The 21,013-nt window shown below is 42.9% G+C and overlaps 2 protein-coding genes across 5 annotated transcripts in view; one reads left to right on the plus strand and one right to left on the minus strand.

The window, feature by feature from the left end:
* Positions 1 to 136: 136 nt before the first annotated feature.
* slc25a16 (solute carrier family 25 member 16) lies at positions 137 to 19,336 on the minus strand. 3 transcript variants are annotated; one of them, XM_030378751.1, is made up of 10 exons: positions 19,004 to 19,336; positions 18,490 to 18,612; positions 9,743 to 9,835; positions 9,523 to 9,656; positions 9,307 to 9,370; positions 8,375 to 8,496; positions 8,189 to 8,255; positions 4,212 to 4,374; positions 3,824 to 3,892; positions 137 to 3,295 (listed from the first exon to the last, which is right to left on the minus strand). In XM_030378751.1, exons 2-10 carry the CDS (start codon positions 18,578 to 18,580, stop codon positions 3,139 to 3,141), a joined length of 960 nt encoding a protein of 319 aa, XP_030234611.1. In that variant the 5' UTR covers positions 18,581 to 18,612; positions 19,004 to 19,336; the 3' UTR covers positions 137 to 3,138. The 3 variants fall into 3 exon arrangements, with proteins under 3 accessions (XP_030234611.1, XP_030234612.1, XP_030234613.1); XM_030378752.1 differs by having other exon boundaries at positions 18,490 to 18,615; XM_030378753.1 differs by having other exon boundaries at positions 18,981 to 19,336.
* Positions 19,337 to 20,359: 1,023 nt separating this feature from the next.
* Positions 20,360 to 21,013, plus strand: part of tet1 (tet methylcytosine dioxygenase 1) — a 35,793-nt gene continuing 35,139 nt past the window's right edge. Inside the window, exon 1 of one of the 2 annotated variants that reach the window (XM_030378611.1) lies at positions 20,360 to 20,730. The gene's annotated coding sequence lies outside the window, so the exon portion shown is untranslated. The remainder of the gene's footprint in view (positions 20,731 to 21,013) is intronic. The other variant, XM_030378610.1, reaches the window with a different exon arrangement.

Genomic DNA, 21,013 nt, shown 5'->3' on the forward strand with positions numbered 1-21,013 from the left:
GATGAGATCGTCAGCAATCTGATCCTACATCGTCCGTGGAGTCACAAATCAGCTGTAAGAATTGTTATGACCCATGCAATATTCATTTGAAGCAGTCGGTCAACAAGTATATGCCTAACAAATAGAATACAACTCATAACGTATTGGAAGGCATTTTATTGATTGGTGATTGTTCCAACACTGCTGCTTTTAAGAACTACATCCAACCATGATGGACATTTACATTTAGGCTATACATTAAACCTGATTAATTTCTCCCAAAATAAGTGTTTACAATGAGCAGTCAAAGCAAAACAAAGTCGCATTGGTAGGATTAAAAAAAGAACATAATTAACTATCACACAACATTGCTATTTGAAATATGCTGAAAATCTTCCATGTAAGTTAGTTGACTGAAATTATTGCACCACCAGAATGAAAGATGAAGGTAAACATTAACTTGCTGTAGAGGCGTAAGCTGGCACAAGACACAGGTCTATTTGTAATGTATCCGATCGCAAATGACTCTTATACAGTCATCTATGGCCAATGTGATTCCATTAAGACTCCATTAAGAAAATTCCATATCATACAACAGCCCCTTATTAAATCAATTCGTTGATCAGAAAGGTTAGTCGGTTTTAAGCAGAGGACTCTTGTAAACATGCTCCAACCATTGATTTGCTAAAATACCTAATTGGATCTTTTTAAACCTTAAAAGCACCATAACGATTTTAGGAGCTACACTGAAAACTAGTTGCTAACCCTAAAAAAAAAACAATAAACACTGTGCTATAACTAAAAAAACCTTAGTCCTGAGCCTTCAAATGTTATATTATATCATTATTTCTAACAACCTCACACTGCTTGTGTGTTGGCATTGCCTTAAATCAAAACATCATTGAAAAACAAAATTCTTCTTTTGAATTGCATTTTACATGCAAAGAAATTTCAACCATCCATTTTAATAGGCCTACATACAATTCAAACAAGAAAAAACTGAAATCAACTAAAATAACAGAATGCACTTGACAGTATGACAGTTTTCTTAGTATGCCAACCGGAAAATAAATTGATAAACCAATTTTCAGAAATGGATAACGGACAGACTGATCATGACATAATTCTATGCTGTAGTATGTCAAGTTAGACTTAAGGACTAAGTCTGATTAAGATCATTCATTGATCTAAAACTCGTTGCTTGCAATCAGCTGATGACGTTTACAAACTCTACACTGAAAATGTGTACATACATTTGGACAACATAAAGTACATTCACTGCCATATGTGCCTATTACAGACGACCTCACCTTACCCGCCGCCACTGTTCTGACAGTTCGTTATCAAGGGTAAATAAGAGGCCTATGTACCACTATCAGTCCATGCACCTTGTTTTTTGTTAACTGACATAACTGAAACATTTGTTCAATAATCTCTGATAGTAAACGCCATCTATATTAAACACTGCCACTCAGTGGCTACAGTTTGCCATGTCAATAAATAAAAAGAACAAGGCTGGAGACGTTGTGTTGAAGTGCAAATCTATCATATCTCTCCAATCCTTTTGACTAAAATAATGTAATTCAACCGCTATGACAGCATATCAACATAGTCCCACCACAAACTGCATCATCATCTTCATCATCAAATCACAAACAAAAACACCCCTGATCATTGCAGAAAAAAAATTAATTACATGCATACACAAAATATAAAAAAATCCATACAGAACTTATTTAATCTTTGTCAGCAATAGAACGAACATCTTTGTTAAGTTCAAATTTATAGTTCACTGTCTATTCAGCCCTCGCTCATGAAAGTCTGTCCAAAGATTCCCTGTATTATGAAACTCTTATTGCAAATAAAAGTGTTGTACGTGAGATGGAGATAAAGACCCTGAAACTAAATTAATTAAACTTTCAGAAGCCACAATAATATGTCTGAAAGCTATTGGACCCTGAATCTCTGCCAGCGTTTCATCAAGATGACACACACACACACACACACACACACACACACACACACACACACACACACACACACACACACACACACACACACACACACACACACACACACACACACACACACACAAACAAAAACACCTCCTTAAATGAGGAATGGACATCCTGCAATCTTTCAAACTAGTCATCATCAAGTTAGTACAAACCTAAATGCTAAATCAGGTGTTATTGTATAAGTGTTCCTACAACACATTATGGCCGGTTGTGGAAGACCTTGGCTTGGTCTGGACTGTGCGACTCATAGAGCACAAACCCACATCATCCGTCGGCAGGACGCTAGGCCATTCGCAACTGTTTATCCCTGCCGTATCCATAGCAACCCATCCGTCCATCACACAGTTCTGGCTGAAACCAAGCCACCGTTCTGAACATTAGGCTGAAAATGATTTACTTTGAATAATTTCAATAAATTAAGAAAGGGGGCAGCAGCAGAGCAAAACCATTTGCTGCGGGCCAATGTGAAGTCCAATGAATGGGAAGAGGCTTACTTCTACACTTGAGGCCAAAGGCTCACCAAGAACACATCACTGGGGTCCCTCTGATACACAACACCGTGTCCATAACCGTACCTTGTGTGCAGCCCACTTGTACTATCAATGCTGTGTTCACATGGAATCAGGCAGACGGACGACATATCCTGGAACCAAAACGAAACAAGCAAGGCGCTATGTTGATATGGTGAACTCAAATATATTAAATACAATTATTTTGTGTCTATTACTTTAAACAAATATTCTTGTAAAACATGTGGCTATGAAATCCCATATTGCTAGCTTCCAGTGTCCAGATCGGCCGTGTTTTCTTCTTGTGTGAGGGAGCTACTAAACGTTCAGCTGTAAAGTCCTTCCAACAAAAAGTTAGAATGTTCAAACCCTGGATGGCCCTGCTGTCTACCGTGACTGTTGCGGTATTTTATGCCGGCCTCACCTTGTGTTACGTCAACATTCTGCCTGAACCTGTGTGAACGCAGCATAATGAGCTCAACCAGAGTGCAGGACTGACACTCCCAAATAAACCTGTGAATGGGCCTTGATCCAAGAGGGTCCAAAGCTTATAGAATTTGATTCTGCATAATGCCATGGAGAGAAAAAATGAAAGAATGTCTGTGAGGCTTCTTTGTCCCAGGGTGGGACCACTAGTTGAGGTGAAGGACCTGCTTCATGAACTCGTAGGTGGTGAAGGCGACCGCCTGGGAAGGCACACAGCGTATGTAGTTGAGAGACAGGCCTCGGTACAGTCCCTTCTTCACACCGTAGGTGTTGTAGACGTACTTCAGGGTCTTGCTCAGTGAGCTGTTTGGGAGAGAGGGGAGGCGGGGCGAGAAGAGAAAATATGTTTGGAAATAAAATATTAAAGGCTCTTCCACCTTTAATAAGAAATGGCAAAAACTATCAAAGGGGATCTCCAACAGACTTTCAAACAACGTGAGTCATCGATCGATGAAAATAAGTTCAATGATTGGGCACAGTAGACTGCATTGGAAGCATATCCGGTTGTTCAATGTTTAATGTGCCAGTTCTCACATTTGTACAGAAAATGTAATTTAAGTAGACTTTCAAATATAGGGACTTTTCATTTTGAAACACAAAAATACATTTATCACATGAAAGGGTGGAATTTCTAGCAGAATCATGCAAAGATGCTTAAAACTAAAATTACTTTGAATGCCCTTCAATATCATAAATCAAGTCCACTCCTACCATCTGTGACTGAACTCCTAATCTTAAGTTAAAACATAATTGTTCACGGTCACTTTCCCACTGCACCAGCAATCTCCCAAGCCATATTGAAAGTGGAGAGGATAAAGCTGTGCCACTTACCAACACTTCTCAGAGTCCGGAAGCACGGTCCCCAGCTGCATTCTCCTCCTCGCCACGTCCAAGGGATATCTGGACACGACGCAGGAGAACAGAGGCTCAAATAACATCGGAAATCCACTCCGAGGTGAGGGTCGGTCCGAGCTGAGGGACGCTTACTTCCCTCCCCTATTTTAAGGCAGCCTCTAGCAAGCGCCTTACCGCTTTTGGCTCCTTTGTGACCCGATTCTGAACTCCCCACAATTAGTCTCATAAAATTATCTGCCGAGGTACTAGTCCATCAACTCGCCAATTCACGTCTCCAGACCTCAAACCAAAAACAGAAGTCATTCGGCATTCCATGATCCGTTCCCGAGTTTTCCCCCTGAACCGCACGCGCGGCACCACTTACGATATGGTCTGAGCGATGGCGCCGGCCACGCCTCCGCACAGCAGGTTGACGTGGGGTTTCAGGACCAGCACCTCTGGGTTGTCTGAGGACGGTCGGCCCAGGCTCTCAGGGAAGTGTTTCAGGCCAAGGCTCTTCAAGGTGCCGAAGGTGAAGAACGAGAAACCTAGAGAAAGGGAGTGTGTGAGAGGGGGGGGGGGGGGGGGGGGTAGAGGATCCATTAATGATCCATGTACCTATAGTATCTGACTTACTATTCAAAAACACTCCTATAAGAAGCCTCAGATCCTCTGACTTGCTCTCAGTGGATGTTCGCCAAACCCAAACACCAATGTAGAGGAGAGAAGGCATTTGCTGCTGTTGCCCCTAAACTATAGAGCAGCTTGCCACTGCATATTCAATTGTCCCCCTCTGTAGCTGTTTTAAAATCAAACTTTAAAACCCATCTCTACTCTATTGCCTTTAATTCAGTATCTTTTACCTCATCTTTATCTCATCTTTTAGACTTTTGATCCTGATTACACATTGATTCATTGCATTGTGGCGAGTTCTAGCCAAAATTATCATTGTTATTACTGTTATTATTATTTGGGGTCCTACGAAATCCATAGGAACCCTATTGTAATCTTTAGTATTATCATTAATATTTATTTTTTCCTGACAAAGTCGGCCATATCTCAATAACGACATGGTCAAAAGTTCTGAAAATTGGCAGGAACTCGTGAATTGTCCTTGTTATTGGATAACAAGGATTGGCCAGAATGAACTATAGGTGGCGCTATAACAAGCCTTTGAAGTGCAACATACTCAACAGGCTGCCATTTCCACTAGGAAATTGCAATATGTATGAAACTTGTTATACATGCAACATTCGTTATGATGAACAACTTTCACACTGCAACCCATATGGTCAGACCATTTTGATATAGTGCAGTGACCACAACTTGACCAAACACAAACACATTAACTCCTTTGGCGCCGAATGTGGTAAAAGTTGCAAACTCGGCAAACATTTACCAGGTGACTGTGGGACTATACGGTGTTAAATTCATAGCAATAAGGCCAAAGACGGCAGCGATTCACATTTTAAAGTGAAATACATGCATACCTCTGATGTTTAAACAGCTCTAACATTGCGTCAAAAAGACGTAGGCTCGGCTATGGCTACAACACTTAAGATTCCACAGGCCAAATTTCAGGTCGATATCTGAAAATAAAACTTGGATGCATTTGTTTGAAGTTGCCTTTCTGAACAGCGGCCCATCTACAATGCAGGCTGTATGGGGTCAGAACAGTCTCATTAATAATGAATGCACAGAGAAGGATTCACAAATGTACTTTGTTATTTATATATAAATTACTCTCTTCCCACAAATACATTTCAATGCACACATAAATGGATATCGGTATGTTTAAATGTAAAATAAATCCATAAACAAAAATAAGTTTCACAAACTCATTTCTGATCCACACACAAATGTACCTTGTTTTAAATATATGTAATATAAATCCATAAATATATTAATTAAAAAAATATTTGCAATTTTCATCACAATGTATTTGGATGTTGTAAAATTTATATACAAACTGTTAAACTTGTATTTACAAGACGTTTTTCATTTGTGAACTTACTTGCATTTGTGTGGGAACTGGTCTGTATTTATGTGTGGATTTTTGAGACTCTCCTGACGTCGCTAGATTCACAAATGCATTTTTTTCAACAAGGAAATCTCTGTAGCCAATCAGATGCCTCCCTCGTTTTCAGTCAACCACATGACTGCTGTGACTGGGTTTTTACGTCGGTGCCGCTTACTACTTTAACGGCACCGATAATCCCAAAACCCAGTCGAAATTAGATGGAAAAAGTGTGTAGCTAAACGTGACGCAGCATTTACTTCTTCACCACCTAGAGATTGTTATGTACGATCATTCAAAAAACATGTTCTTTCCGATAGAGTAGACATTTGACAGAGAACCGGGAGGCTCGGAGGCTGGACTCAGAGGTCGGAACTGCAGCCATGTGATTGGCTGAAAACGAGGGAGGCATCTGATTGGCTACAGAGAGTTCCTTGTTGAAAAAAATGCATTTGTGAATCTAGCGACGTCAGGAGAGTCTCAAAAATCCACACATAAATACAGACCAGTTCACGCACAAATGTAAATAAGTTCACAAATGAAAAACGTCTTGTAAATACAAGTTTAACAGTTTGTATATAAATGCAACAACATCCAAATACATTGTGATGAAAATTGCAAATATTTTTTTAATTAATATATTTATGGATTTATATTACATTTATTTAAAACAAGGTACATTTGTGTATGGATCAGAAATGTGTTTGTGAAACTTATTTTTGTTTATGGATTTATTTTACATTTATACATACCGATATCCATTTATGTGTGCATTGCAATGTATTTCTGAGAAGAGAGTAATTTATATATAAATCAGAAAATACATTTGTGAATCCTTCTCTGTGCATTCATTATTAATGAGACTGTTCTGACCCCATAAGGCTGGGCCTTAAAGCCATACACACATAATTTTGCAAACATCCGGTTGACAGTGGAGCTTTAGAAACATGGTTGGTGATTGTTTTGACATGTTAACTTCCAGTATACCAGTTTTAAGGCATACCAATGCCATGTTACCATACCGACCAAGCTCACCATACCTCCACGCACGGAAGACTTCTGTTTCTCAAAATATACTCTAATCTGCCCTTGGCAGTCTACGGTCATACTGTCGGTCATACGTTCATACGGTCATACTGCCCTTCATACAGCCATACTGTCTGTCATACGGTCATACTGTCAGGCATACGGTCATACTGTTGGTCATTCTGTCAGTCGTACTGTCATACTATCAGTCATGCTGTCGGTCATAAAGTCATACTGTCGGTAATTCAGTCATTCTGTTGGTCATACAGTCTTATGTCGGTCATACAGTCGTACTGTCATACCGTCGGCCAGACTGCCCTTTATACACTCATACTGTCTGTCATACGGCCAAACTGTCTGTCATACGGTCACACAGTCAGCCATACTGTCTGTCATACTGTCATGCTGTCGGCCATACAGTCATACTGTCGCTCATACGTTCATACGTTCATACTGTTGGTCATACTGTCATGCTGTTGGTCATACAGTCATGCTGTCGGTCATACTGTCAGTCATACAGTCATACTATCAGTCATACTGTCAGTCATACAGTCGGTAAAACGGTCAAACTGTTGGTCATACGGTCATATTCATTTTATTTTGTTACTATTATTATCGTTGTCTGAAATGTATGATTGCTACTTGTTTTATTGTTGTTCGCTTTTAGTTTTATCTATGCTTTTTATAGCACTTTGGTCAACTGTTGTTTTAGAAATGAAATTATATTTAAAGCTACCCCTGTCACTGTCTTGCCACAACATATCAGCCTTGTGAACCATGGTCTAGCTCCTGATTGCTAACACACTAACATGGTGGTTATGAACTGCCACAACCTACACAGTGTAACTATGTGGCTAAAACCTATAAGGGATGAATATAGTGCTATCACACCAAATCTACGTTATTGTCGTAAGTTATGGTAGCCTTAAAACCCTACCATAAATTACCAAGGGATAATTATAATGCACACTCATTGCTAGCTTTACAGGATGGTTAAACTATTACAACCTACAAGGTGAAGCTGCACTACTACATCTGTTCCGTCACTGGCAGGTGTGTGTGTGTGTTTGTGTGTGTGTGTAATGATTGAGTCATGTGTAGGATGTTATGAGAGAGAGACATCTGTATACAGGCTGATTTATGACTGTTGCAGTACTTTCGTACTTACTTATTATTCTATTTTTAACGTTCTTACTTTATACCCTCAATGGATGGGGTGGCTGTAAAGCCGAATTGCCCCTCGGGGACTCGTAAAGTAATCTGAATCTGAATCTAAAACCTATAAACACAGAATCCATGAACCACATAAAGACTCTCACCTGCATAAGGAGCCATGCCAATAATAGTAGGGACGAGTCCTCTGTAGAACCCAGGTACACCCCCTTCCTAGGGAAACCCAAGGCAGACGGTGAGGTTTGACCAAAGCTTTGCGATAGACACAGCCAAGTGGAGATATGGGTCTTCCACGGCTGGTCTTGCCGCAAAGGTTTAAATGGCATGGTTACCTTATGGTAGATGGTCTGGAAGGCGTTGATAATGCCGGTATAGCGCTGGTCTCCCTTGACCTGGAAGGCCAGCCTGGCACGGACGACGTCCAGGGGGTATGTGAATATCACTGCAGTTATCCCTGTCAACACCAGGGGGGGAGCATTGTTTTTCTATTGCATCTGGACATCAGACAACAAAAGTGTTAATGGTGTCCCTGCATTATGATCCCCCCACGTTATTTGAAGAATAAAATCTTGATGTTACTCATGGTGATCAAACCATATCTCCTGGCTTCACTAAAACATTTGTTACCAATATATATTTGTCAGAATTACTTTCTTGCACCGATTCTGCCGAAGAGAATTGAGTGTGCGCATGCCTCCCATGAGTGAAAACAATTTGCACTTTGGTATATGTGATAGTACATTTTGTATATTATCAGCATTTCACTTTTTTGTAGTCCACAAACTCCATTCTGTGATGAAAGTGCTGTATTGCTGTTGTTCATATTTTTGACAGGCATGTCCACGCTATCTGCAGAATCAGACAAGGAAGCCATTTTGAAACTTTGCATTTGTAACTCTTGGTTCGGTGAAGCCAGCAGAGACAGTTGCTGTGGTTTGATCACCCAGACCCACATGGCCATTTAAGGCAATTCAGTGATTGATACTTGGGAGGGGAAAGCCACATAAATGTTTATATATGTACAACTGTCTTCATACATAAATATTTATAGATGTGTGTGTTCTGCTACATTGGCCAGGGCTCACTTGTAAAATATATATTTATCTGAATGAGATTCCTCCCTGGTTAAATAAAGCAAAAAATATATATATATACAAATATATGTACAACTGTCTTCATACGTTGTGTATGGGTGGAAGTCTTGCTGTCCAACAAGCGGGCAATGAAGAGAACAAGGACAGCTCTGATGAGTCTGCTCACTAACCTGCCATTGACCCTGCCACTAGGCGGTGGATGTGGCCGGAGATCCCAAGACGTTTACTCAGTAGCTGCAAAATACAACGGAAGGTCCTCATGGATAAGAACAAAGTTTCACATAGACGACACACCTCTTGCAAAGTACAAGTACAACACAAGGCCAATTATAGGAGTATAACTGTTTTCTGCTGTTGATCCTCATTCATCAGGATGACAGGAGTACCTTCTTGTAATTGTCAAAAGCCATGAACTGGATGGCTCCATAGGGGAATATCCTGACCATCATGGCACCGTTGCCCCGGTAGAAACCAAGGAAGCCCTCTTTCTTCGGGACAGCGAGGACCGTTTCGATCACACCTTAAATTAAAAAGCGCATCGTTGCATGAATGAGAGAAGAAAGCAGCCTCCTGCTGTGTGAGCAGACAGAAGTTAAAGCAGGTTACCTAAGTGTTTGTAGTGGGGATTCTGGGCCTGAAGAAGAATCTTCACTCTGTCCAGAGGGGCGATCGTACATTTGGCACAACATCCTGCTACACCTGGTGAGACAAGGGAATAAAATGCATGGTATTATTAGCAGCACAATCTTGTTCAGGCTTGTACCCAGTACGGCTGTTCAGCACACAGGGTTGCACTATAAAGACCGGCGTACAGTGTTCTCAGTGAATGGGTATTATGGAACTAATCCACACCAGGCTAGAAGAAGGATTGACAGACAGTCACATACTAAAAATAATATATTCTTGTATAGGTCAATTGTATGGAAATGTGGCATCCAGGAGCGTCGAGAAAATTTGAAAATCGGAGTGATGAAATATGCAATTGTAGCGTAGTTTGAGAAGGAAAGGAAAGACCAATCGTCATGTCTGACTCACGTCGGAGCAGGCCTACTGAGTATAGGTTAAGGTTTACGTTAAGGATAGGAAAGTGCACCACATACACCAGCAGCCAAAATGAGAAATTAGAAAAGCCGGTAGCCAAATAAACACTGTCATGCGCCTACCGAATGAATTCAACCGGGTTGAATTCACTGCGGGTCTCCTGAATCTGTGCAAGCAGCACTAAACAGCCATATCGACCTGATGCACTATGCATAGAGAACAATACAACATTTTGCAACAAATTAGGGATGCACCGAAATGAAGATTCTTGGCCGAAACCGAATATACTGAAACAGTTGGCCGAAGGCCGAAACAGAATACCGAATGTGTCTTTTAATGTTTTTCATTCATTTTGCTTTAATTTTTCACCATTGCATAAATCAAACAATTAAATGTCCTTTATAAACTTTTTTGTCTTGCTTTTCTATAAAACATACAAATTTGATACAAAATATTTATTTAATACTGAACGTTTTCTAACATTCCAGCAGACATTATAGCAAGAATTTAATATATATATTTTTTAATAAATAAATAATAATATCGGTGGCCGAATATTCGGTGCATCCCTACAACAAATTATACTAAATCTGCCCATAAATGTACACACCAGAATTTTGGGGTTTATTGCATCTGTCAGTTGTCAAATTTGCTGAACAAAATGTTAAACTTCATAGTGTGGTGGTTAACATAATTCACCCACGGAACTATGGGTGAATTAGTGTTTAGCACAGACTCTTTTAGCAGACGGAACGAGCAGACAGACGGATACTCCGCCTCCGACTCCCGTCTCTCGGCACTACACTGGTGACCCCGACGTAGGTCTCGCTGAAGCTTCAGGGACCAAAACGAACATGGCGAATTACGCTTTTATCAGAATTTTCTGATAAAGTTCTGGGAGTTCTGGGAGTTTTCACAGACGGCGTGGGTCAAGCAGACGGAGGCGCAGTTCGCCATCCGCGACGTCACGGACGACACCGCACGCTACTACCACGTTGTGTCGGCGCTGGGGAGATCCACTGCGACCCGGGCGGCGAATTTCATAGCGAATACCCTGGACCAGGGCAAGTACAGGGACCTCAAAGCCTTCCTCTTGAAGACTTTTGGGCTGTCGCAGTCAGAGCGGGCCCAACGGTTGTTGGCTATTCGGGGCCTCGGGGACAGAAAACCCTCTGAGCATATGGAGATGATGCTCAACCTGTTGGGTGCGGAAGAACCTAACTTACTCTTCATGGAGCTGTTCCTCCAACACATGTTACCGCAGGTCCGGACGGCGCTCGCGGGCACGAGGATTACCGAGCCACGCGCGTTGGCAGATGAAGCGGACCGTTTTTTCCTGGCTGCTCAAGAGTTTTGCACCCGAATTGCTAGCCCCAACACACAGTGCCTACCCCCCGGAAAATGACAGGCTAGCCAACAGAGCCCCAGTGGCCGCCGACGGCCGTGCCAACACAGGTATGTGCTATTTTCACGCGCGATTTGGGGCTAAGGCAAAGAGGTGCCGGTCCCCGTGCAACTTCAAGCCGACGGGAAACGCCAAGGCTTGCGCTCATTAGTGGCTGTGAGTGCAGGCACGTCAACCTGGCTATTGTTCATCAGGGACACTCTCTCTGGCCGCGAGTTTCTTTGCGACACCGTCGCTCTGAGGAGCGTCCTGCCGGCTACGGTGGAGGTCACCACGCCTGGCGTCCACGGTCCACTGTTGAGGTCCGCTAACGACACACCCTTCCGCACGTATGGTACAAAGACTGCGGACCTGTGCTTTGGAGGCCAGTGATACAGGTCGGGATTTTGTCACGGCCGACATCTCCTTTCCCCTCCTCGGCGCGGATTTCCTTTGTGCGCACAATCTGCTGGTAGACGTCAAAAACAACCGCCTGGTGGACGCACGGATGTTCTCCTCGTTTGCATGTGCCCGCGGTCGAGATACTTACGGCGGGCTCTCCAGCTCCCTCTCAGAGGGGGTCGAATATCAACGCCTGCTCAGGGAGTTTCCCGGTATAACCCGATCTACCTTTTCCGCGGTCACGGCGATACATGGTGTAGAGCATCATATAGACACCAAGGGCCCACCCGTCTACGCTAGGGCCCGACGACTTAACCCCGACAGGCTGAAGGTCGCTAGGTCGGAGTTCGCCAACATGGAGCGCCTGGGCATTATCCACCGCTCAGACAGCCCCTGGGCCTCACCCCTCCACATCGTTCCCAAGCCAGACGGCGGGTGGCGACCTTGTGAGGATTACCGCCGCCACCACGCCCGACCGCTACCCAATCCTGCACATCCAGGACTTCCCAGAGCACCTGGCGGGCAAGCAGGTCTCCTCGAAGGTGGACCTGGTGCGCGGTTACCACCAGGTGCCAGTGCATAGCTCGGACATCGCAAAGACGGCGGTAGTGACACCTTTCGGGTTATTCGAGTTCCTGCGTATGCCGTTCGGACTCAAAAACGCAGCTCAGACCTTCCAGCGGTTAATGGACTCGGCGCTCAGGGAGATGCCCTTCGTTTTCGTATATTTGGACGACATCCTGGTCGCCAGCTCCTCCGAAAAGGAGCACCAGGGTCACCTACGCGACCTCTTCATGAGGCTCGACCAGCACGGACTAATCATCAACCCGGCGAAGTGCCTGTTCGGGTTGTCCTCGATCCACTTCCTGGAGCGTCTCATCAACAAAGATGGGGCCGCCCCTCTTCCGTCGAAGTGTTTGTTTTTAGTGCTTGTTTTTAGTGCCATGGAAGGATTAAAGGGGGTGGTCGATAGCAACCACCATAGCAACCATGACGGTCAAGTGACTGGATGCAGCCCCGTTGAAAAAAATAGAATACCACCCTACACACTCAGGAGATTAATGATATTTAAATGATTAAGTCTTTATTAGCATGGGTTTACATTTCTTTCTGTGTAGCATGGAAAAATCTGAGAAACACTCCCATTCAGAATGCATTGGTTTACATTTTGTTCTTTGGAGCACTCATCATCTCATCTCATTGTCATCCGCTTATCCGGGGTCGGGTCGCGGGGGGAGCAGCTCAAACAGGGGGCCCCAGACTTCCCTTTCTTTGGAGCACGGTTAGTTTTATTTATTTTCAGTTTTTGAGGAGGTGCTTCAAAGATGCTAATTTTTCTGCAATAATCCAAAATCCAATGGAAAAACCTGTTGGGAAGGGAACCCAGGACGACGCTCACTTTCGGGTTGGCCAACATACGTCATCCCTCCACCACTCTATAGGCCTACTGTAAAAACACATGTTCAAGTTGAATGATAATGCATGAATTTATTCTTTATTCTGCCATATACAAGTTTTTTTGCCAGTCTTTTAGCAGCCCAAATAAAAAAATGATATTCCATCTTGGCCAATGTTTTGAAAGCAATAATATTTGGGGGAATATTTTTTTTGTTTTATTTTTGTTATTTTGTTTGTTTTAGCAGCGAAATGCAGTGAGAGTGTGTGTGTGTGTGTGTGTGTGTGTGTGTGTGTGTGTGTGTGTGTGTGTGTGTGTGTGTGTGTGTGTATAACACGCTATTTTGTGTTGAAATGCGACCTAATCCAGTGTTCACGAAAACGTTGTCAACGTATGCTTTTGGCGACTGGGTTGGCTGGGTCAGATATACGTGTTTCTAACAAGATGATATCATTAAAAGTTACATAAAGTAACGGTTTAATAACACAAACGCAGGAAACACGTGAGCTGCTAGTTTAGCAAAAGCAGCGTCCCTAGCAACCTGACGTCGTTGAAACATGCGAGCGAGCCGATAAAATCTTCCTAATAACTATAAAACTAAAGATCAGACACAATCACTGACTGAAGATTATGCAAGTAAAAAGTATATTTCTCGCTAGAAATATTATTAGAAAGACGTTTAACGGTGAATCGGTCCAAAAATATTGCATTTCCCATTCAAATAATAAAGATTGATAAAGATCATGCACATTCACTGACTGAAGATTATTCAAGGAAAAAGTGCATTTCTCGCTAGAAATGTCATTCGAAACACGTTTAATGGTGATTCTGTCCTAAAATATTGCATTTCCCATTCAGATAATAAAGATTAATAAAGATCATACACATTCACTTACTGGAAATTATGCAAGGAAAAGGTATATTTCTCACTAGAAATGTTATTAGAAACATGTTTAATGGTGTATCTGTCCTAAAATATTGCATTTCCCATTCAGATAATAAAGATTAATATAGGCTACGTAACAATTTCACCAAATGCTAGGAGAACGTCTCGCCCCCTGTTGGTGCTATTCCTCCATTCATTTAGAATGGAGAAGAAAGCGTGTACTCCTCACGCTTTGGTCAGGCAAAGCGTGACCCTGAACACGCCTTGCAATGTGGACCAACGTATCTATTTCATTCCTTGGCGTGATACCGGGTTTGTGTGTGTGTGTGTCCACTGCCGAACCCCGTCCATCCTCTGGTTTTTAATAGTTCTGACTGAATTTTCAAGAAGATTATACAATACATATTACACCCCAACTGTTTCTGCGCTGGGTTTTGAAATACACAAGAGAACCGTGACCCGCGCATTTGAGGTTTACACTCGCGGCTCCGTTTTTAAAACAACCCGTGAAGCTCGCAACCCTGCATCACCGTCACCTTCGCCATACATAATTCATAATTCATGTATAGTATATAACCAGGAATTTATGTATATTACAACCTTGTTGGTTGTTCAATAAAATAAATTCACGGCCAAGATACGTGTTTCAGACAAAATACGTTAAATGAAACGTTCCCGAAAGGGAAATATGCCTTAAAGGGACTCTTACCTTTGTTGCATTTTTACACTTTTTTTGGATAAGGTTAAATTGGTATTAATAAGGTAATAACACTCTAATATGCAAGACAGACCAACCAGGAGTAAAAACAAACAATTATTTTACTCTCATAATATTTAGTGAAAACTTCAACCAATAAAATTCTTCGGACCGAATGACCTTATTGGCCGACAGACCTGTCTGTTTGCTGCATGGATATATAAGGTTTTCCGTCTGCTTCCTGTGGTGCATTCGGGCCCGCGTCATCAAGGCGCGTCCTCAACTAGAGGGTTTGTTTTGATTCCACGGCAGACAGTAGCGAGTAGCGACCGTAGCGACTGACGATGGCAGACCAAAGTGGTCCACGGCGTACTGAAACTGCACCATTCAGTCCGATTAGGGGACTCATCTCGGACTCAGACTCACAGAGTTACCCTCCTCTGGAGCCTCAGGAAGACCTCCAGACTGTTGGCCACCAACTGCACCATTCAGTCCGACAAGGGGACCCGATTCGGCCTCAGAAGCCAAGTGGTCCCGCTCCCCTGGATGATTCTCAGGACCTCCAGACCGTTGGCAACCAACCGCACCACTCAGTCCGATTAGGGGACCCGTTTCGGACTCAGACGCGAAGTTGTCCCGCTACTCTGGAGCTCCGGGAAGACCTCCAGACCGTTGGCACCCAACCGCACCACTCAGTCCGATTACGGGACCCATTTCGGACTCAGACGCGACGTTGTCCCGCTACTCTGGAGCTACAGGAAGACCTCCAGACCGTTGGCACCCAACCGCACCACTCAGTCCGATTACGGGACCCATTTCGGACTCAGACGCGACGTTGTCCCGCTACTTTGGAGCTACAGGAAGACCTCCAGACCGTTGGCACCCAACCGCACCATTCAGTCCGATTAGGGGACCCATTTCGGCCTCAGACGCTACGTTGTCCCGCTACTCTGTTTGTAATGCTCATACACCTTTCTTATACTCAGTGGGACCACTGTCCTTCAACATGGGGCCTCAAAACGGTATCACACGAAGCCCATAAAATTACAGTGAGCCACCTGCTAAATTTCTTGTTTACTAGACCCCTGGTAGATATTATGACCCCTGGGAGTCTAAACATAACCCATGGGAGTCTAAACATAACCCATGGGAGTCTAGAACTTTTGTACTGTAGCGACCCTGGGACAGTTAAATAGTTTGTGTGTTATGTGTTACATTATATTTCGTTGTCCGCTATACCAGTTGTTCTATGTGCATGTATTGTAATGTTCTTCTTGTCAATCAGCGTGGGGGCGAATCATTAGGTCAGCTGGGGGAGGGCCTTGGAAGAACAGGAGGGTGGGGGCCTGCACGCGAGTGAGACCGTGTTGGGGGTTGCCGGGGTAACCGGGGTTTGTTTTGTGTCGGTTTTCTGCCGTTGGTTACAATGTTACGGGTTTCAGTGACCTGGTTTTGGTTCATTAAAACTACCTTGAACTACTAATGACTCGACATCATTATGTCACCAGCGAGGTCGTTACAGTACTCTAAAAAATAACGCTTAGTTTTGTAGGCCTACCTACGCTTAGGGGGTGGGGCATTGGAGGAAGGCGGGATGATTTGAATGTGCTGTAATTCTCAAATGCAACAAAGGTGAGAGTCCCTTTAATGAAAATAATGTGCTATACGTTGACATTTAACATATCTGGGATAGGTTTCAACCAAACGTAATCCTAGAAGTAAATAAATGGCAAAAAATAAGCTAAGAACGAACGTATTTGCGATACGTTTAATAAAACGTAATCACGGACAAAATACGTTTTTTACCAAACGTAATTGAGAATGCCGAATAGTTCTCTGGGAACGTAATTGTGATGAGACAGGGTTGGTCTGGGTGCTTCAAGCGTCGAACAAGCTGGATACGGAGCGGGTGAAAAACTTCTTAAATGTGTGTGTGTGTGTGTGTTTGTGTGTAACTCTGTTCGAGCCTGCACGAGAGTTCAATGTTTTCATTAGCCGTCACATCTTTCTGACCAATCGCAGTTCAAGGCTTACCTGGGCTGTACCACTTCGGGAGAGGGCGCTCAGTTACTTCCCTCTAGACAAAATCGAATTGGTTGCGACGTTGAGAGATTGTATGTGTTGCGTGCGTAGAGTGAGTAAGAGGTTGTGGTTGCACAGCTCATGCTACCGGACGGCGCTGCAAGGAACTTTTATAAACGCAATATTGTTATCCCGCAGTAAACAGCCCGGCGGCCCCGAAACAATAACGGCCAACAGGGAATTTTCCCGACTCACCCGATTACCAGAGGCGCCGCATCCCATTAGGCATACCAGGCAACTGCCTGGGGCCCCGCAATTGTTTGGGGGCCCCAGGCCACGGGGGGGCCCCCTAGAGCCAAAAAAAATAAAATAAAAATTGCTCCACCCCCTCCCCACCCCGTCAACAATCGCTCCATACACCCCCCCCCTCCGTCAACAATCGCTCCCCCCCCCCCCGTCAACAATCGCCCCCCCCGTCAACAATCGCTCCACACACACCCCCCCCCCCCCCCCCCCCCTCCCCCTCAACAATCCTCTGCCTAGGGCCCCCACACTACCTAGAATCGCCCCTACCGATTACCACTCCGCCTGTGTCTGTGTGTGTGTGTGTGTGTGTGTGAGCATGCGTGCAGGTGTTATTCGATTGCCTGCAACTACGGTTACTAATATTCATACTGGTTTAAATAATAAATTTGATTGTACTTCCCATCTTTGCTGAGCGAGAGTTTTGTTTGAAAGTTCAGTGATTGAAACAAATAAAAGCCCGTAGGTGCATGACCTACCTGATGTCAAGTGGACCGGGTTGAATTTACTGCAGGTGTCTCTTCTTATATCCATCTTACCAAAGATATTTTATTACTGTCCTTCTCAACAATCTCTCATCTCACTAAAAGGCTAGCAGAACGAAACAGCAATATCGACGAGATGCGCCATTCGTGAGATGCGTTGAATTTGCAACATTTTGCAACAAATGTTGCAAATTGTACGCATCTCGCGAATGTTGCGGTTTTCACCAGCTACAATGTTGCATCTGTGGCTGCTGGTAATGCAACCACAAAGAAGTATACCCTACGGGGTTATTTTCGTCATTAGTTGTCAAAGCCAACATGTTGGATCCCTATTGTTTTTGTAAGGATTTTTATTATTTTTTTTATTTTATTTTTGACGGCCCAGCGAACCGGGGATATTCCCAAAAGATCCGGGGCTATAGCCTCGAATGCCCAGGTCTAACGACGCGCCTGCATCAAACAAAGAACAGTTGCATTTGTGCCAATGATTCTGCTCAGCAGCTGTCCAACCCTTCAGTTAAGTAATTGACGAATTGCTTTTAGTAATCAATTCATGATATTTCTTTCCAAGTATATCATCATTTTTTAAGACGATAAAGGCCCACCTGTCCATGCCAGTTTATGTCGTTTTAGTCAGCTATAGGCATACCGGATAGAACCATGGCTTCAACAAAACGCTTTAACTAATTAACCACTAATGGTAAAAGTGCTATAAATAAAAGAAATGTGATTCTTACCTCCAGCTACAAAAGATCGAACCCAGTAATAGTCTCTCTGGACAGGGTTGTTTATGGGAACAGGTGTAGAGACCGTAGCCTCCGATGCCATTCTTATCTCTTAGAAAGAAGACACATCCATGTCTGCTTTGAAGGAGAAAATAGATGCTTCAGTTACGAAACACAAACATGCATGTAAACAATGTCAAGACCAAGTAATGTCTAACACTCTTTTTTACACAACGTCGAATGGTCTTTATAAAATGTGCTCGAAGGGACAGAGGTCGTTTTGAAATGTGAATGGACTGATTTTAAGGAGTCAGAAGAGAGTTCTGTGGGGTTCACATAGGCCTAGCGTCTTAATATTATTCAAAATAGGCCAATGTGACATATTGAATTCATAACATAGAACACATCGTATTAAACGAAACACAACTTTAAGTGTTATAACAAACACAGTAGGGTCTTGTGCCAGGGTTCAGTGACGTTATCTACGTCTAATTATATCCCACCTTAGTGACGGCTTTATACTTACAAAAACCACCAAAGCGGTAACGATCTCTGACCATCCAATTCCAAATCCACCTGCTATTGGAGCAATGAATGGGCAAAACCTCCTAAATTGCGTAAATGTAACTGCCTTTCTAGTAATTCAACACAGCAGTGCGTAACGTCTTTTATCGCATAGGGCATGGAATGGAGGTTCAAATTAGCCTGTCACTGTTTAACTTTAACCCTTTTTACGTTTACAACGGGATGACAGGTCCAGTAATTTATGTTTAAGTGTGTCGTTTTTGCTAGCAGATGCATGTATAAACACAACCGTGTCCTTCGCTTGCCTTCCTTAAGTGTCGCACCGGGATGACGGCGTACTGTAGGGCGACGTTGACTGATAGGAGAGTCCCACTTTTTAAATACATTAAGGTTAAACGTGCTTTTTGAATCAATAACATTGTAATAGGTCCTTTATTATTCTAATACAATTTTTGAAATGCATCTAAATGCATCTGATTCTGTACTAATCTCTCACAGAAAAGTTCATCTATTGTCCTCTAGATGGCGGGATTTCCTTAGGTAAAAGATTGTAGACAAATGTAGATTCATTAAAAAGTTATTGTTATTTTTTACCTATCAAACTAGTAGAATTCATGATTGTGCACTATTTCTTAAAGTTATGGTTATTTGGTAGATTAAGTGAATAGTGGCTTGAAATTAGTTTGCATTAAATTGTCAATATAGGCTTTTAGAAAGAAACAATAATATAAAAGTGAATTTAAATCCGTGCATCCTATAGATCGTGATTTCAAAATTCAATGCTTCTTTTCAAATTTATATATATATACATAAATAAATATATTTATAAATATAAATATATATATATATGATAGGATACCATGGATTTAATTGTGCAAACTTCGTTATATGTTTTGTTTATGTGTGTGCGTGCGTGCGTGTGTTTATTTGTGTGTGTGTGTGTGTGTGTGTGTGTGTGTGTGTGTGTGTGTGTGTGTGTGTGTGTGTGTGTGTGTGTGCGTGTGCGTGTGCGTGTGCGTGTGTGTGTTTGTGCGTGCTCGCGTGCGTCTCTTCGTGTTCTTCATTGTATCTTCTTCTAGTTAATTACTGCATCTCAGTTAACGCTTTTATACTCATGGACATCAGCAGACTTGTGTTGACAGTAAACAAGGCCGGTGTCAAAATGGTCACCCTATAGGCCCGACCTGTCATTCACAACACCCTCACGCTCACGCTGTAATAACATTGTTACTAACACGTATTCTAAACAACACAGAAACTGAAACCAAACGAATCAAATTATCAAAATAATTTATTATAATAATAATAATCATCAAATAATATTCAAAGCATCTGTCGTTTCCAAAAAAAAAAAAAAATGCATGGACTTGTGCAGAAGTCCATGTCACGTTTTATGTGTGACTCGTCTCTCCAGTCCGACGGGTTGGCTGCAGATCGTAGGTTACGTCTGGTAGAGGGAGCGGGCGAGGGAGAGTGGGCTGCGCTGAATGGATTGACATAAGAGGGATTTACGTTTTAACGAGTGTCCTACCCTATAAGTCTACATGTTGCCGTCTCTACCGCCTTGGCCGTTTCTTATGTGCACATTTTTACTAAACCGTATCCACGTGTCATCGTGTGGGAAACGATCGGGCTCGCTATCTGTCTCCGTTTTGCCGAGGAGGGAAACCAACAAGGTCCGTGTCTCGGAGTATTATTAGCAGTTCAGATAGTACAACTGTCTTTCTGGTATGTAAAGTATTCGAGCTGCAGTTTAAAGTAGACGCGTATGTCGTAAGGTAACAAAACAAACAAACTCGTTTTTATAATGTACGGATGGGTTGCTGTTTGGGATCTGGATAACCGTACGAAAGACAGCGGTCAAGTGCACGAAGTAATAAACGAGGCGATAGGCTTTTTTTTTTACGTTGTAATAACTGTTCTTCCGCCAGTCAGAAACGAAAACAGGATCCGACTGCCGAGCCAAGCCTACATCTGACTGGGCTTGCCCTTTAAATTGTAAAGCCACGGC

This window comes from Gadus morhua, chromosome 15 (genome assembly GCF_902167405.1).
Source record: "Gadus morhua chromosome 15, gadMor3.0, whole genome shotgun sequence".
Lineage (NCBI taxonomy): Eukaryota > Metazoa > Chordata > Actinopteri > Gadiformes > Gadidae > Gadus > Gadus morhua.

Bases quoted from the DNA above. Each gene is read 5' to 3' on its own strand.
- slc25a16 (XM_030378751.1), bottom strand. From the start codon at position 18,580: ATGGCATCGGAGGCTACGGTCTCTACACCTGTTCCCATAAACAACCCT. The intron at 9,371-9,522 runs GTACTCCTGTCA...TGTATTTTGCAG, and splicing joins CTTTTGACAATTACAAGAAG to CTACTGAGTAAACGTCTTGG. The intron at 8,497-9,306 runs GTTAGTGAGCAG...TGGTGTTGACAG, and splicing joins AGTGGCAGGGTCAATGGCAG to GGATAACTGCAGTGATATTC.